The sequence below is a fragment of the Diabrotica virgifera genome, chromosome 8 (assembly GCF_917563875.1).
Source record: "Diabrotica virgifera virgifera chromosome 8, PGI_DIABVI_V3a".
In the NCBI taxonomy this organism is placed as follows: Eukaryota; Metazoa; Arthropoda; class Insecta; order Coleoptera; family Chrysomelidae; genus Diabrotica; species Diabrotica virgifera.
Genome location: NC_065450.1, coordinates 58,997,158 through 59,015,201, shown reverse-complemented (window position 1 = coordinate 59,015,201; position 18,044 = coordinate 58,997,158). Strand labels below are relative to the sequence as shown.

The window sequence follows — 18,044 nt, the reverse complement described above, 5'->3', positions numbered from 1 at the left end:
ATAATCTTATTTCGTTTTGTTTGATTCTCTTGTGTCCCTATGTTAGTGTTGGTCTTATTTTTGTTTATATATCATCAGTTTTTTGTTCTTACTTAATTATTATCTTTTAATTCCTTTTTATTTGCAGTGCTTTATAACCATGTAGTATTCTTTGCCGTATTTGTTTTCTTTCGTTACTTCTGTGTCTTTATTATACTATAATTTATATATTAATTGTCTCTACTTCTATATAAAAGTTATAACTATTAATTTTGAATGAAAATTTTAGTTTTGCTACAATCTATATATTAAGTTTTCTGTTCATTCACCTCCAAACTTTTTTCTTTTGATTTTTCTTCTATTATGTTGAATATTTTCTTCAATTCTTCTTTGTTCCTTTCCACTGTCACTACGTCATCCGCGTACGCTATTATTTGTATAACCTTGCAAATTGTTCCTGGTACTTTTCTTTCGATAATGATACTATCCAATATTAAGAGTAGGTCTGGTCAGCATCATGATACTACAGCCCTTAATTGGCTTCGACCTACCCAAGCTTTTTGCGCAATTCTGCTTTATTCCTTGCTTAGATTTTCCAATTGGCAATATCGATCTTCCCCGCATCGTATGTTACCCTGACTATCCACCTCAGCATTCACTAGGTACTAGATTCTAGTATCATAGAATTACAGTCCAAAAATTGTATTAAGAAATTCGAAATAGAAACGAGTTATATCTGTATTTATAACGGTACATACCTGAGCTAACACTCTTTTGAATACAACAACGCGCGAGACGCCTGACCTCTGCAGCTGCAACTTGACAGTTGGGTTCTAAAACTTATAAAGCGAGTTTGGAGTTATGTTTATATGGGATTGAGCCACAATTGTTTGTGAATGAAAATCACATTTCTTAAATAAACTATTGATTGACGTTTAGATTTCCACCCCGGAAATCGTCCTCAGAAAATTAGTTTGAAAATTCTCAAAACCTGATCTTTTTAGATTATATGTGTAGGTACTTTCCTTCAAATTTCAAATGAAATTTTGGTCTTGATCTTAAGGACCTTAGCTGTCGGTGATTGAAAAAACATTGTTTGAAATTATGTTACTGTTACCAGGAGTAACCATCAGTTACCACTTTTACCAGATTTATTTATTAGTTTCACGAATTGAATCCCGTTGGAAATATTTTTTTTGCATTTTTTGCAAGTAAACAAACAAAGTTTGTTTAATTTATTAATGTTTTGCATTTTGAAAACAATTTCCGAAGTGGAAATCGAAAAGATAAAATAAACTCAAAATTTTAATCGAAACGTCAAAATCTTGAATGCAAAATTCTGACTTATTCCCAATATAAACTTTAATAACTATTCAAATTTAAAATTTTTATCTTTTTTCGTCTGTCCAACATTTCGCATTTTTAACTTTTACCTATATACATAGTTTATACTATATACAATCCGTCTAATTTACTTACCGTTGCATGTCATTATTTACGTTAGAGATCTAAGTTGACATTGTTGCCCAATTACAAAAAATTCTTGAATTCATTTTAAATCAAATACATCACACAATTTTTGCGGAAGTGGATTATACAGCAAAACAAATTAATATTCAATGTAAATAAATAAAAATTTTAGAAATAGAAAACAAGAATTAAGTTATAATCTTACGTTAAAGTACATAATAAAAATAGTAAATATAATGAAACAAATACTTATAGTAAAGAATATAAACAAATATGAAGTGTCATCACCGTCACAACTGTCAAATAAATGTTACCAATTTATGCCAAAATATCACCTTCGTTCGATTACAGTTACAGTGTATTCCGAACAAATGTGCTTCATAAAAACGCTTTATAATCCATTTATACAAATTAAACGAAACATATTATTGTGTATTTCTTTAAGTTAACATTAATAGAAATCTTTAAATATTATTTCTACGCGTATATAATAAAATATAACTAGTGGCTGTAACGCCAATGTACTCGGCAAAATGATTCTAAAAAAGAACACACCTACCGCCTAAATATTTCGTGTTGGTATCATGTGACGTCTCGGGCTATGACGCGGATGACGTGCAACGGTAAGTAAATTAGATGGAGTGTATATAATTACGAAAAGAGAAATTGTGAAAAACTTACATATTAAAAATACAATTAATTTAAAATAACCACCGTGCGCCCACCTTATTCCCCTCCACTGTTTTTCTTAAAAGCATAATAATAACCCAAAACATCCCACGCAGAGTTCACCCTGTAATCTGATAGGAACAAGAAATTGTGCTACGCTGCACAACCAGCGTAGCCGTCGCCAACAACACTATTTAATCAATACATTTGTGGCAGGTTCACTTTGTCGATGGTCCAATGTCAGAACAGGCTGCAACCTGTAGTAGTTTCTAGTATTATAGAAATAATGTCCAAAAGTTGTATTAAGAAATTCGAAATAGAAACGAATATACATACCTGTATTTATAACGGTAGCTACCTGAGATAAAACTCTTGTATACGATAACGCGCGCGACGCCTGACCTGTGCAGCTGCAATTTAACAGTTCGGTTCTCAAACTTATAAAGCGAGCATGTGGTTTTTATTATTAAAGTTTATGGAAAATTATTATTCTGGTGGTCGTTTAAAAGGCAGTTGAAGTAAGCAGACGGATCGAAATAAGCATATTAAAATACAATTCAAACGTAATCAGTTTACTGCAGAAACAAATTCTGAATTACCCAGTTCCTCAGCAAATTCTTTTCTACTTTATACTATTAAATAAACCTTTAAAAAATTAAAGAAAAACCGGAAAAACCCCCATATTATTAGTAAAGGGTTAAGTTCGCCCCCAAAACAGACGTTTTATAAAATCGCATATAAAGTCTATAAAAATATAAAAAAATTACTTTTTTAAAGTTTATTTATTAGTTTTAAGTCTCACAAATTGAATCTCGTTGGAATTAAAAAAAATGCATTACCAATTAAAACACAAAATTTGTTTAATTTAGTGTTACATTTTGAGAACGATCTCCGAAGTGAAAATCGAAACGTTTAAATTAAAAACTTTACTGTAAACTTTTAAATTAAAATTGTGGTTTTTTCCAATAAAGACGGTAAAATACATTAAAATTTTAACGTTTTATACTATATAATTAATCTTTAAACAATAATTAGAGTGAAAAAGAAATTGCGACAAACTTACCTATTAAAAATATAATACCTATATATTACCCATGTACCCATCTTATTCCCCTTCGCTGTCTTTCTTAAAAGCATAATAATAACCCAAAACATCCCACGCAGAGTTCACCCTGTAATCTGATAGGAACAAGAAATTGTGCTACGCTGCACAACCAGCGTCGCCGTCGCCAACAACACTAATCAATACATTTGTGGCAGGTTCACTTTGTCGATGGTTCAATGTCAGAACAGGCTGCAGCCGCTACTACCGCCGAAAAAGAATCGGGTAAGTACGAAAATAAACAATATTTAGACTTAATTAAATTATATTTAAATGCACGCAAAGAAATTTTGTATTAAATCCCCATTTATCAGTGATACATACCCGCAGCCTTCCGAAAGGAGCACAAAACGATGCATGTTTTGATTGATTAGATCGCAATTTAAATTGATAAAAACAAAAATATACAATTTCTCAAAACGATATTAATTGTTTAATTTTTAAAGTGATATATTTCAAAACAATTTGCGAAATATTAGTGTGATATTGAACTTTTTCGTGAGTTGTTTCGTTTCAATTTTTTCTTGATTCCTTAATATGTCAAATACCCTCAAATGCTTCATATTTTTATCATTGGAACAAATATACAGACAAAACATAATCTAATAAATCAATCAATCTTCTGTTGGACTTGTTCTCTTCTGTCAAAGAAAGATAAAAATATTCTTAATGACTCCAACGTATACGCCAGAGAAATTAGCAAGAAAAGCCTTTTTTAGTAATATCTATGTAATAAACAATATATGGATAAGTTTAAACGTCATTTCTTACTTGTTAACAATATAATGAACAATGTAAGAACGATATTTGATTTTAAATACTAAAGGTGAAGACCGGTAAATTATATGGAAAAATCGCACAATTTTACTGAAAATATAGAGAAAATCCTAGAAAATGAGAGTTTGTAAAGGTATTTTTGTTTATTTGTTGATTAATTATTGCAAAGATAGCTTCAAATATCGCTTTTTTGAAAATTATTTATAAATTTTCTAAAAATGCACAAAAAACTTTAATTTAGCGTGAAAATGGGGACAACATCACAAATATTTAGCTATTTTTTTAATCAAATCCATGCGTGTTAATTTTTCTTGTATTACGCTTATTATTTTTAAAATTAGTTTTCTTGTAATTAAAATGAAGTAAAAAATTTTACAAATATATTTTAAACAAATATTTAGCTATAAAAAAAGAAATCTCTACCTTTCTAAGAAAGCACCAAATTGAAGAGAAAGGCTTATATTAACAAATTTAATCATTTAACGATTAAGAAGTTTATGCTCAATAGGTATACAGTGAGCACGTAAAGGTTGGAATAAATTCATTTTTTCGTGAATGGATAATTTTGGAAATAAATCCGAAACAGGTTGATTTTAATTTTTAAATTACGATTTTTTTGGCATAAATATCATACAAGTGACGTCATCCATCTGGACACGATAACGTAATCGAAAAATTTTTTTTGAATTAAATTCATTGAGGCAAAAATAAGAATTTATATTATTTTTTTTAATTCACAATACGTTTTACTGCTCTCAGAAAACAGGAAAAAATGTTTATGGGACAAATAAATGTTGTTTTTCGCTTAAATTCAGTCTTACAGCTGATACTCACTTGCCTCTTGGTAGTTTAAGCATTTCATTTAAGACAGCAGTAAAATAAATTTTGAATTAAATAAATTACATAAGTACATTCTTCTTTGTGTCATTTATTTAATTCAAAAAAAAATTTTGGACACCTTGTATAAAGAATTATGTTAATGTTTATATTACTAAATAGAACATTGAATAACCTTTCAAATGAGCTATCACACGACTCCTATTCTAATTTATAAAAATCATCGATTACGTCATCACGCCCAGATGGATGACGTAACTAGTATGATATGTATGCCAAAAAATCGTAATATGAAAATAGAAATCGACCTGTTTCGGGATTTATTTCCAAAATATGCCATTCATGACAAAATAAATTTATTCCAACCTATACGTGGTCACTGTATATTATATTTGCCACCTCTTGTCACATTTTCTCCCTTGGGGTAAAATCTATTTCTATCCTGCTCTCGGACGTCAAAAATGATTTTGCTGAACTTTGACCACACTTTGACACAATTTTTGAAGTTATACTTCTTTAGAAACGAGGGTGAATTTTTACATTTCCTGGCGCATGCGCACACCGACAGCATGTTGTTAGTTGCTAAATCATCCAATTTATGTATGTATCAGCGCAACTAAGGTTTGAAAATAATATATTAGTGTTTTTAGTAAATATATTTATTATAATGTTTGTATCTTTGGATTTGTCTTCCTTGGGGAGTAAGATCTATTTGTCACCGTCGTGTGTAATTACGTCCCAGAAGCCGTAATAACAAAACCCTGATGGGTTATTGGTAGAGCATTCGACTACATAACGCGAAGGTCCCGGGTTCAAATCCTGACACGGACGACTGTTATCCTTTTTTCAATTTTTGGTGTTGTTTTAATAAAAAATTTTTGAAAGTGGTAATATCAAAATTAGTTTTTTAATTAAATAAAATACAAATAAACTTTTAAGTATATTTATTTCGTTGATTCATATAATAGAAGTACAACTTCTTACGTGCGTACAAAGTACACACACATTCTTTTTTTTTATTATTTTAGTAGTTACCTAGGCAACGTCCCCTACTTTACTGATTATTTCTTGATATTTTATTTATTTTTATTTTTTACGGCAAAATTGTTGAAACGGTTTTATACACGGGGCAAAACGCAAATTTTAACGCGTATCGCGCTATTTTGCTCCCTTATATAATACTTAAATAACGATTTTTCCATATTATTCTATGGCAATAAAATCTTCTAACAGTATTTATGAGTAGTGTATATTGATTTTTTAGGTATCTAATTTTGATAATAGGACAATGCGATAAAACTTTCGTTTAGCGTGTTGGAATTAATCAATTCCTTATGTTTATGTATTAGGTAATATCGAAATTTTTTATCGGCACGGACATTAGAGAAACAACATTATCTATAAGGTCATTTTAGACGTTTACTTAAGACATTTATAAAATATCAACATTAGCATTTGTTGTAACTACTATTATACACGGCGTCTTATTGAAAATTGTAAGACATGCCATGGTAATTTTTAGTGTGAACTAAAATGAAACAGATACCTACATAGTCCATGTGGTGAGACCGCTCCTGTCTGAAAAAAATTTCTGATTCGGTTTCTTTGTGGATTCCTATTCAAAAATGTCCCCTTTAAACAAATCTGAAGGGTGCCGGACGGAATTTTTGGGCAGAAATTGTTTAAACAATTTTTTTAAACAAATACAAAAGATATTATTTTTTTGCTCTTGAATATATATTTTTAGATTTTTTGGGTCAATTTAAACAAGAAAGGTATCTTGTAATTTTTCTCAGAAATTGATAGTTTTGGAGTTATAGGCGATTTAAAATCTGAAAAATGCGAAAATACGCATTTTCGAGGGTTAAAAACTCATATTTAAATTAGTATTTTTGAGGTTGCCAGATACTTAAATTGAAGACTGAACCAGCTTCAAGATTCTGAAGAGTGATCGCGTCTAACTTTAATTTATACCGTTGTTTTTTAATCGTTAAATATTTTTAAAGTTTCTTGCCATTTTTCTCAAAAGTTAATAGTTTTTAAGGTATAAGCGATTTAAAATCCGAAAAATGACAAAAAACGCATTTGCGGATTTTAAATCGCTTGTAACTTTAAAACTATTAACTTTTGAGAAAAATGTCAAGAAACTTATTTTATTTCGAATGTCCCAAAGAATCTAGAAAAAATATTTTTCGGAGGAAAATAGGAGATTTTTGAAACGGAGCGCGCCGCAAAAAAATCGGATGAACACGCATATTTAACAATTAAAAAACAACGGTATAAATTAAAGTTAGACGCGATCACTCTTCAGAGTCTTGAAGCTGAATATTTAGTCTTCAATTTAAGTATCTGGCAACCTCAAAAATACTAATTTGAATATGAGATTTTAAGCCTCGAAAATGCGTATTTTCGCATTTTTCAGATTTTAAATCGCCTATAACTCGAAAACTATCAATTTCTGAGAAAATTTACAAGATACCGTTCTTGTTCAGAATGACCCACAAAACTCAAAAATATATGTTCCGGAGCAAAAAAACGTGATCTTTTGTATTTGTTTAAAAAAATTGTTTGAACAATTTCTGCCTAAAAATTCCACCCGGCACCCTTCAGATTTGTTTAAAGGGGACATTTTTGAATAGGAATCCACAAAGAAACCGAATCAGACATTTTTCCAGACAGGAGCGGTCTCACCATATGGACTAATAAATAGAACCAAAAACAGAAAATGTAAGATAAACAAGCTAGTTAGGAAAACGTTAGAAAAACGGAAAAAAAAAGGAATACGAGTTGACACGCAACAAGAAATCGGAAATTATTCTTCTTCGTTACGTGCCATCTTCGCGACGAAGGTTGGCACTCATCGTGGCTATTCTGATCGTAGATGCTGCTGCTCTGAATAGTTCGATTGATGTGCATGCGTACCATTCCCTCAAGTTAAGCAACCGTGAGATTCTTCTCATCCCTACACTTCCCTTGTCCCGGATTTTCCCTTGTATAATTAATTGAAGTATGTTGTATCTCTCATTACGCATAACATGCTCCAAATGTTGCAGAAATTATTACAGAAAAGTAAATTAAAAAAAAAGAATGTGTGTGTACCTTGTACGCACGTAAGAAGTTATACTTCTATTATATATGATTTCTTAAAAATAAATATACTTTAAACAGTTTGTTTTAATTTTCTTTAAAACACCAAACTAATTTTGTGCTTACCTCTTTCAAAAAAATAAAAAAAAAAGTATAGGATTGCACTGGATTCGAACTCAAGACAGACCTCTCGATCTCTGGCCGAATGCTATACCAAATACACCACGAGGACTGTGTCTGTATCGGTTCGAACGTACCTAATGACAATTCACGGTAACAAACAAACAAGGTGATGTATAATAAATTAATATACAATAAAATGTTTTAATAATACTCATCTTACTCCTGAGGAAGACACATCCAAAGACACAAAAATTATAATAAATATATTTATTAAAAACACTAATATAATATATTCTTTTCACACCTTTTCTTGTACTGATATATTTATACATAACTAGAAAGATGTAGCAACTAAACGCCATACTGTCTGTGTGCGCATGAGCGCACTATTATTAAATTTTACTCTCAATCGCGCCTAAAGAAGTATAACTTCAAAAAAATAGAGAAACGCAACAAGCTATGTTTGGAAAGTTTAAGACTATAGTAAGCATAGCTACATATGCCTCAGAAACGTGGACTATGAGAAAAACTTAGCGATAAATGTTACAAGTGTGGGAAAGAAAAATACTTCGAAGGATATTTGACGCAAAAATGATAAACAATCAGTGGACACGAAGAACAAATAGAGTTAGAAGAATTATATAAGAAGTCTCATATAAGTGCAGTTTAATAGACACCGATGGTTAGGACATGTCCAAAGAATGACCCAAGTTAGAATGCTAAAAATTTTGTTAAGCGCTACAATAGGTAGGTAGAGTAAAAAGAGATAATGAAGGCCTAGGGCCACGTTTAGTCATGAAGGTGATGACGACCCGAGGTATCTCTATGTAAGCAATTGGAAATAAAAAGCAAAGAACAAACAGCAATGGAGGAATATTGTAAACCATGCAATCATCCTGCTTAGCTCGAAGTCCTAATATAATATTACTATAAATATAAACCCATGTAAATTTAATATTTTATCTTTTAAGGTAGTTGAATACAAGCTTACATATAAAGTTTCAATTTTCATATAAAAATCAAATAGTTTAAGCACTTAAATCAAAGATAATTATAATTACCGCGAAATCAAAAATTAAACAAAATATGTAAATATTGACTAAAGGTAAGTATTGTGTTATCAAACCCTATATCAGATTATAGCGAATTTATCAAAACACTTATGTGTGTATACAACGTGCATTTTTATTACAATAAATTATGTTCTAGCGTCATACTTCACTACTATAATACTGTTCGAATTAATTGAGACAATCGAAAAAATTTTTTTTCTTAAAACCTTAGATTTTACATTACATACCATAAGTAGACTGTATCTATTAACCGTATTAGTACGAAGTATGTCCATCCTAGCAGAAATGACTCTTCAACACGTCGTGCCATTGTCTCCACTAGTTTAACGCACATGTTCTTGACTGCATTATTGTGTAACCACACTTGTATAAAACTTGTTATCTGTAAAACTGTTGTATAGCACTATTTATTCTTTTGTAGTGTAGTTCATCTTAGGTAAACGTTTTTTAAGAATATGCCATAAGTTATCAATGGGATTTAGATCTGGTGAGTTACCAGGCCAATTAAGCTCTTTTAATTTATTGTTCTGCATAAAAGTTTGAACCAATTTCGAATTGTGACAAGAGACCAAGTCATGTTCAAATGTTAAATGGTTCCATGAATGGAACAATCCTTCTGTGTAATATTTCAATGTATTTGGTAGCATCATGCCTTTAATATGAACTAAGTGTGCCATTTTAAATTTTTATATTTTTATTTATTTTTACGTTTTATTTAATTGCTAACCTTTTTCTTGTTTTTAGATGGAGGGTACCTCAAAGTTACTCCACCAGGTATCATCACATTCGTCAAAGATGGAAACGAACTTATTAGTACCTTGGAACTTCAAAATGCAGATGACAGTATCCATGTCTCCTATAAGGTATGGATTTTAGTGTAGACAAACTATATATATTGAGTCAGGCTAGTTCATTATTGGGTTTTTAAAGGGTACTGGGGTACTGTATGTCCGTGCGGTCATTAAGTACATTTTTTAACCTGGTCGGATGGTAATAGTTCTTAACTGTTTTTTTGCATGGACTTCAGCAATTCAGCCAGTCTCAATCAAAAGTAAATGTATTAAAGATATTGCCAATTAGTGAAACATGGTTATTATAATAATATTACAATATTTTACTTCTTATTTTACCTACTCATTACACCTAATGTACATACTATGTTAATAAATATTAAATATATTATACTTAATGTTTATCAAGAACACATAGTAGATACATTTTACCAATAAAAATATTAATATTAATTATTTAAAATAAATGCATTCTTTTTTGTATTTTTTTCTTTTGGTTTTTGTTTTGTTTTTTTTTGTCACTACGATAAGATGCCAACCCGGTTCAATCCCTCGGAGGTTTAAATCCTCTTAGTGATTTTTTTCTTTAAATTTTTTTTAATGTTTTTAAAAAAAATTTTGTATTGTTTTTAGTTATTAGATTATTGTAGATAGTAGATTTTTTTAATTTAATCATTTTTTAAAATTTGTTTTTTGTTTAATTTTTTATTATTTTTTTTATTTTTTTTTTTTCATATTTTTTTGAACATATTTTACAAATACCTATAACTAATTACAATAATATTTTACTATCCGACAAGAAAGATACCAAACAGTAAAAAAATTTCTTTTTATGCAGTGACAGAATAAAGAGAATATTTGAACTTGGAGGAAATTTTGACAGTATTTTAACATAGCATACTTTTTGAACTTAGTTTATATGATAACCTTCTTTTCAGCTTAAAACGACTTCCCCCGAAAAATTTAGGGTTAAACCAAGCACAGGGTGTTTGGCCCCTGGCGAGACTGTCGTTGTTAATGTAACGCTATTCCCTGGATTTCAACTTGGGGGTCTGTCACGTGATAAATTCCTTGTAATGAGTACGCCAATGGAAACCAGTGAATTAGATAATTTAGATTTACCAGAATTGTGGAAGGTGAGTTTTAATTTCGTATTAAACTTATTTATATTTATAAAATAAAACCCTTCTTGTGCCTTGTGCTTAGTGGTACGTTGGCCGTTGTTTACACTCTTCGAAATATGGTAGCTATGTCTTTGATGCTACACGAGTCCCTTATGTTTCTTAGTCAGGATGTTTTCTTCCTAGGCGTCGGCGAATTACCTTTCCTTTATGGACCTCGGCGTTCCAGTGTCTTTCCTTCCAAAAAAAATTGAAAATATAGTATTTGCTTTCCCTAAGAATGTAATGATTATGGCCAAGGTAGGAAATTTTTCTTTTCTTAACCATGTTGAGTAATTCTTGTCCCCAGCCCTCATTCATGGTATGTACGCTAGCGTGTCTTTACGCTCTTCCACCTACGATTTGCTAACGACATAGTTCTGATCAGTGGCGGCTCGTGGTAATTTTAAAAAGGTTGTTCAATTAAGAAATGTAATTATAGATACGGTGAATAAAAGCCGCGGGCAATTGCGGCACAGGTGAAAACATTTTTGGGGAAAAAACCCAGCGGGACTTAAGCGGATTAGTGAAACTATTATACTTTCCTGCTTCTCACCAAATTATAATATATTTACTTATTGCATAGGCGTTCGTTAACAGCTTCGCCTGTTTACTTAAATGTTGTGGAATATTAATCATTTTTTATTATTTATGTATGGTAGGTATACAAAAAATCTGTAACTAATTTCGATTAAATAATGCATTCATTTCCACACCACCATTGAGGTAAAATGCAAGACGCGTTTTTTTCCTATACCCAGAATCTAATAATTGGCGAACATCAATATTGCCAATATCTGAGAGTTGAAATTCATTTTTTAAATGAATTTGGGAAGATCGGTGTTTTTTAAATTTTGTTGATAAATGAGATAAATCCCAAACGCCCGTTTTTGTCCACTCTGAAGAAATAGTTTCATTCTTTGAAAATACTAAACATGGAAAACAAAACAAAGAATGTAGTTTATCACACCCGCACAACCACGAAGTTTTTTATATTGTTTAACTTTGAAGCAACGTTTAAACTTTTTGTTTTTATAGCACATTCTTGTATCTCCGGCCGAGGTGGACCATTCTTTTTTATAAGAAGTCGATTTTCAAAACTATTTGCATTTTCTTGTATAAATTCCACTGAATAAGGCTCCATCATAAAACTATTAATATCGTATTTAAGATTTAACCGTATTTAACTAAATCCCACAACAGAAAATTCCAAAGTGTGAACCGAAACGCTCCACTGGTCTCGGGGTGCACTGCACAAATCCTCACTGTGTTAGATAGGCGAAATGCTTTTTCACCGATTTTAAGATTTTCCTTTCTAACCTACAGGGGTAGGTTAGGACTGGCTGGTTCAAATTGAATTCTGCACCAGACATAGTATCTGTACTTGCCACATGCATCCAGCGGCGTAGAGCAAGTAAATATGATTAATAAATAAAGTTATATTTTAATGATTCTACGAGATTAAAAAAACTATTTTAATAATATTATAATATTTTTCTACAACCGTGTTAAAAATGCAATTTTTAGCACTCCATACGAGCGTTAAAAATGCTACTTTAAGGCACTAGTGCTTTAAAAGTTTTATGGCACTGCAATTCGTATTGACCGTATAGACAATTTTGATGTAATGTCAAAAAAATATAAAAATGGAATGTCAGTCAAGTTCAAGTAAAAGTTTTTGTAGATATTGTCCTGTAATTACGTTTGTAGAAAAAATATTGTATGATATGCGTGTTAAAAAGTACATTTTTAAGGCACTCATGTGAATTGCAGAACTCGCTATCGCTCATTCTGCAAACTTTCACATGCGTGCCTTAAACGTGTACTTTTAACACTTATATCATAAATAACTTATGAGATTTAAAAAAACTGTATTTTAATGAACTTTTATTGGGTGTTCAATGCACAAGTGAACCAATGGAGAAACCGCCCCTGGTTCTGATAACATTTGTTACATTGTCTATTGAGTAGTTACAGCCTATAGAAAAGTTGGTTGACAAATTAAGTTACATGACAAATCTGGTACCAAGTGAAAATCCAAAAGTCATAGTCCTTAGGTTATGAAATCAAAATTGCCAGGGACAACCAAACCGCTGAACTACAGAGAAGATTCACTTTAGCATGATCTGCAAATAGAGCCCTATCAGATATCTTCAGTGCCATATGCCATGCCGAATTATTAAAAAATGCCACATGCCATGCCATTAAAAAAGAAGGCGTTCGACTAATGTGTACTATAAAGCGTTTACATGGCCTCAATCCTGTATAATATGTGCTAAAGATCCTCTAAAGTTGGTACTAGAATAAAACACTAACGTTTCAAAACTTTGGAACCAGGGGAAATAATGAGAAGTCGCAAACTTACTTTACACTATAAAGCAGTAGAAATACCTACACAGGAAGAAATAGAAACTGAAAGTGGCTCAAAAAATAAAAGCACAAGAATAAGAATAGCTAGAAATATTGGTGGAAATGATACAGCAGAAGGGAAGAGACTACATAAAGAGATACATAATATAATAAAAAGCATATGGGAAAACAGAAAGGATATAGCCTTTCATAGCAAGGATATGTCCGATACACATAAAAGGTGACAAAATGAGATGTGAAAATTATAGAGGTATCGCGTTGCTAGAAGTAGTTTACAAAATCTTGACACAAATCATAATGAAAAAGCTAAATCAATATACGGAAAAACTATTGGGCGAATTACAGGCTCGATTTAAAAACACTAGATCGACGAGTGACAAAATATTTGCGCTAAACGAAATCCTGACTACGTGCTACTAACATAAAACAGCAGTATTTGGACCGTGCAAGTTCGTAAGAGCGACACCTGGTTTCATACCTCAGCAACAGTTTTAGCACTTTCAATTATATTGGCCAATTATATTAGTCCTGGCTACTGGATAATTGTCAAGGCCATAGCCCAAGAAAAGAATAAGAAGAAAAAGTAAGATTGAGGTTATGTTATTAAAAGGTAAATATTGTAGGTATGTAGTAAATAAAATTAATTATTAAAATGCAGTACTACAAGCAAAATACAATTAATTAAATTCACTTTAAGAGTAAACAATAGCGATCAACAGGTAGCAACAAAATATAACTTCGGGAGATAATTAATGTTTTAAAAATTATAAAAGTGACTACTTTCAATCGTCAAATATTTATAACAACTGTGTGTTTAATTGTACTATAATAATAATATCGTATGGCATTTTTGCCGGGGAGATCCTTTCGGATAGTTCCGGCGCCATTTACATCTTTAACCCTGTTTTAAGTAACTAGTGCCGATGTACACTAGCCCAGGGGGACCGACGGCTTTACGTGCTCTCCGAGGCACGGTGAGACGGCTCGTGTCATTATTGGAAATGAAAATGGTTTGTCTTTGGCAGGGCTCGAACCCACGTCTACTGGCGTATGAGGCCAGCGTTTATGCCGTTACTCCACGGCCGCTCACTTTAATTGTACTAATTTGTACTTACATAAATAAATTACAATAAAATTTTGGTTTTGAACAGTTTTATTCATGAAATAATCGCAACAAATTGCACTCGATCTCTAAAATTAATATATAATTTTTGCCCTCTTGACACTTTGACATCACGTAAAACTGTCAAAGTGTCACTCGGGAAAAATTCAATAATTTTAGAGCTCTAGTGCAATTACTACTGATAATTTCTCTATGTTGCCTAATTAGTTATTTAGTTATAATATGTTCGATTTCTTGTTAGAAATAAAAAATTTTAGTAGTTCCAAGATTACACAAACTCTAGGCATGGGATAAAAAAGTTTATTTGAAGAAAGTTTTTTTCTTCTTCATGGCGGTACAGGCTCCTTTTTTCAATATTTTATTTAGTTATAGAGTAATTTCTACTTACTAACATATTTCTGAAATTGGGCTCTGTACCGCCATTCTTTATTATATTACGAATATGTGTGCCAAATATCTCCACACAATATTCAAAATTAGAGCCGCAATCTTGGAACGCGTTTGTTGCTACCTGTTGATCGCTACTGTAGCCTCTTAATAATTGCATCTCATATCAATATTGTGAAGCAACATATAATTTTTACAATTTATAATTATTTATTATATAATCCCATTTTCTTCAATGACAGAAATATACGTCAATTTGACAATATGAATTATTTAAGAAATATGTTAAGAAAGTTGCAAAATTTCTCCGCTACTCACTCACGATCGTTTCTCGTATCCCCTCCAAGAACTTGCACACAGCGAATATGCCCTGCTAGACGACTTTAAGCAAGCCTACTATAGGTTAAAGAGACAAAAGATACAGGAACTAACAAGTACAATCGTCAGTATGGTAAAAATAACTGGATAACACAACAAATGAAATAGCATGGGTCATATTATATTAAACAATTTTGAAAAAAAAGAAACAGAAGTACCCGAGTTTTATTTGCTTCCTCACTGTATGAAATAAAGGATATCTCTCAGTGTTATATTTTGCTTTAATATTTCACTATACCCTGTTTTTAAACTAGGAGGGAGTAATTCAAATTTACCGCGCCGTAATGCTTGTTTGCAATTGGTCCAACCTCAGGCAAGTTCACTCCAGTGTCATGAAATGTTGACACTATTGGCATTTCCTATGCTAATTAAGTTATATCAGTTATTTTTTGTGTTTTCTGCGTTATTTCTTTAATTTTTAGATTTTTAGTCTACTTTTGTATAAAAAAACGCTTGTTTTTAGAACTCTTTAGCGACGTATTAGTATAATATAATATTTATGGATTACCGTCGAAGGCCCATATGATCAACCAAAAAAGATGTATTTGGTGATTGTTCTAGTGACATTATTCGATGTGAATCTGTCTTTTGAGTTTAAAAACAGGGTTTAAACTTCTGGTTTAAAAACAGGGTATAGTATCCGTTAATCCTCTTTTGTTTGTACATATATTCGCCGTGTGCAAGTACTTGGAGGGGATACGAGAAACGATCGTGCGCGAATAACGGAGAAATCTTTCAACTTTCTTAAATAATTCATTGTCAATTTTTTTTGAAGTTATACTTCTTTAGGCGCGATTGAGGGTGATTATTTATTATTAATCTGCGCTCATGCGCACACAGACAGTATGGTAATAGTCATTATACGGGCTCTGATTGGGTGTTGAAATGATCTGTCAATAATAATTGTTCAATATGGAGGTAAACAAATGTGGTATAATATATTAGTTTTATTGTTGTGAGGACAGAAACAAAAATGTTTATAATTGTAGTGACTTTTTAAATAGTTTTTAAAAGCAACAGGTACGTAATAATAATTGTAAATGTTTTAGTATCGCAATAAAAAATTACATAACCTATTTGGAAAATGTAAAATAAACCTACCTAGTATGTATGTAAAATAAACCTACCTAACCAACAAAATTTCTAAAAATATTCATCTAATATTGTTTTCTTGCTCTGTTTTGTTGTGTTGTAATATTTGAATTCCGTAGACATCAAACTAATATGGTTAAATTCGGAACTGTCAAGTAGTTCAGTTGCTCTATCTTCCAGTAAGATGCATATGTCCCCCATAGCCGATATCTAAAGGTGCTGGAATTTAAACACAATGTACGTGGGTTCAAACCCCAATACAAACTTCTATTTTTTTATTTTTTTTTGTGCATTTTATGATTGTAAGTATATTAAGAAAATACGTATTTAATTAAAATTTTTCCAACAATTATTGTTCAGAAATCATTTGTGGCATTTTTCAATGTGTTTGTGTGTGTTTTATTCTGTTATAAGTATAACTTCTTACGTCCGTACAAAGTACACACACATTCTTTTTTTTTGTAAGCATTTATTAACAATCAGAATTACATATTCTATGAGTTAATTTGATAACAAGTACAATAACTTATATCAACATATATAGTATTGTACACTAAAATGGCGTTATGAGGTACATCACCCAGCGGTTTCACCTCAGTTTCAGCGAAGATCTATGGGCCATAATCTTCGCAATCTTCTGTTGTTTAGTGGCTGCAGTAGTGGTAATATTAATTGGTTCGGGTGGCCTTCCAATTTCTCGTGGTGTCTGTTGGCTCTTTCTTGAATTACTGTGCTGACTAACGGGATGTTTAGGTCTCTATGAAGGGTTTGGTTGGAAATGCACCACGGGGCATTTGCGATGGTGCGTAGAATTTTTGATTGAGTTCTTTGGATAATTTTTGTGTTTGATTTGCTGGCACAACTCCATAGTTCTATACCGTACGTCCATATAGGTTTGATGACTGTTTTATAAATCAGCAGTTTGTTCTCAATTGAGAGTCGAGATTTTCTACCTATAAGCCAATTAATTTCTTTCACTCTCAACTCGATTTGTTTCTTCTTCTTTAAAATGTGTTGTTTCCAGTTTAATTTAGAATCAAGATGAAGCCCCGGGTATTTGACGGTATTCTGTTGTGGTATGTTGACTTGATTAAGGCTAATATTTGGGCATTGGTCTTTCCTTAGTGTGAAAGTTATATGTGTTGACTTAGTTTCATTAGCTTTTATCTTCCATTTCTTTAACCACTGTCCAATTTGGTCTAGGTGTTCTTGAAGTTTTAATACTGCAGCTGTTGGATCCTCTTCAGTTGCATATATTGCTGTGTCATCAGCGAAAGTTCCAATGGTGGTTTGTGGAGTGGTTGGTAAATCGGATGTGTACAGTACATAAAGAAGTGGACCCAATATACTACCTTGTGGGACTCCTGATTGAATTTTGTTACGGTTTGATAGTTCATCCTCCACTTTAGTTTAATAAGTCAGAGTATTTGTTGGGTAAAGATTTTTTGATTTTATAAAGTAATCCTGGGTGCCATACCTTATCAAATGCTTGGCTGATGTCCAGAAAGGCTGCTGTGCAATACTGTTTATTGTCCAAAGCTCTATTAATTACATTTGATATACGATGGCATTGTTGCACTGTAGAATGAGCTTGCCGGAATCGAAATAATTGTCAAATTGACGTAT

General features: G+C 31.6%; 1 protein-coding gene across 1 annotated transcript in view; it reads left to right on the top strand.

Annotated features, from left to right (window-relative positions):
• LOC114336374 (motile sperm domain-containing protein 2) overlaps positions 1 to 18,044 on the top strand; it is an 85,079-nt gene that overhangs the window by 59,790 nt on the left and 7,245 nt on the right. Inside the window, exons 6-8 of the mRNA XM_050657422.1 lie at positions 3,379 to 3,445; positions 9,862 to 9,980; positions 10,847 to 11,044. Coding sequence (XP_050513379.1) covers positions 3,379 to 3,445; positions 9,862 to 9,980; positions 10,847 to 11,044 — 384 coding nt within the window. The remainder of the gene's footprint in view (positions 1 to 3,378; positions 3,446 to 9,861; positions 9,981 to 10,846; positions 11,045 to 18,044) is intronic.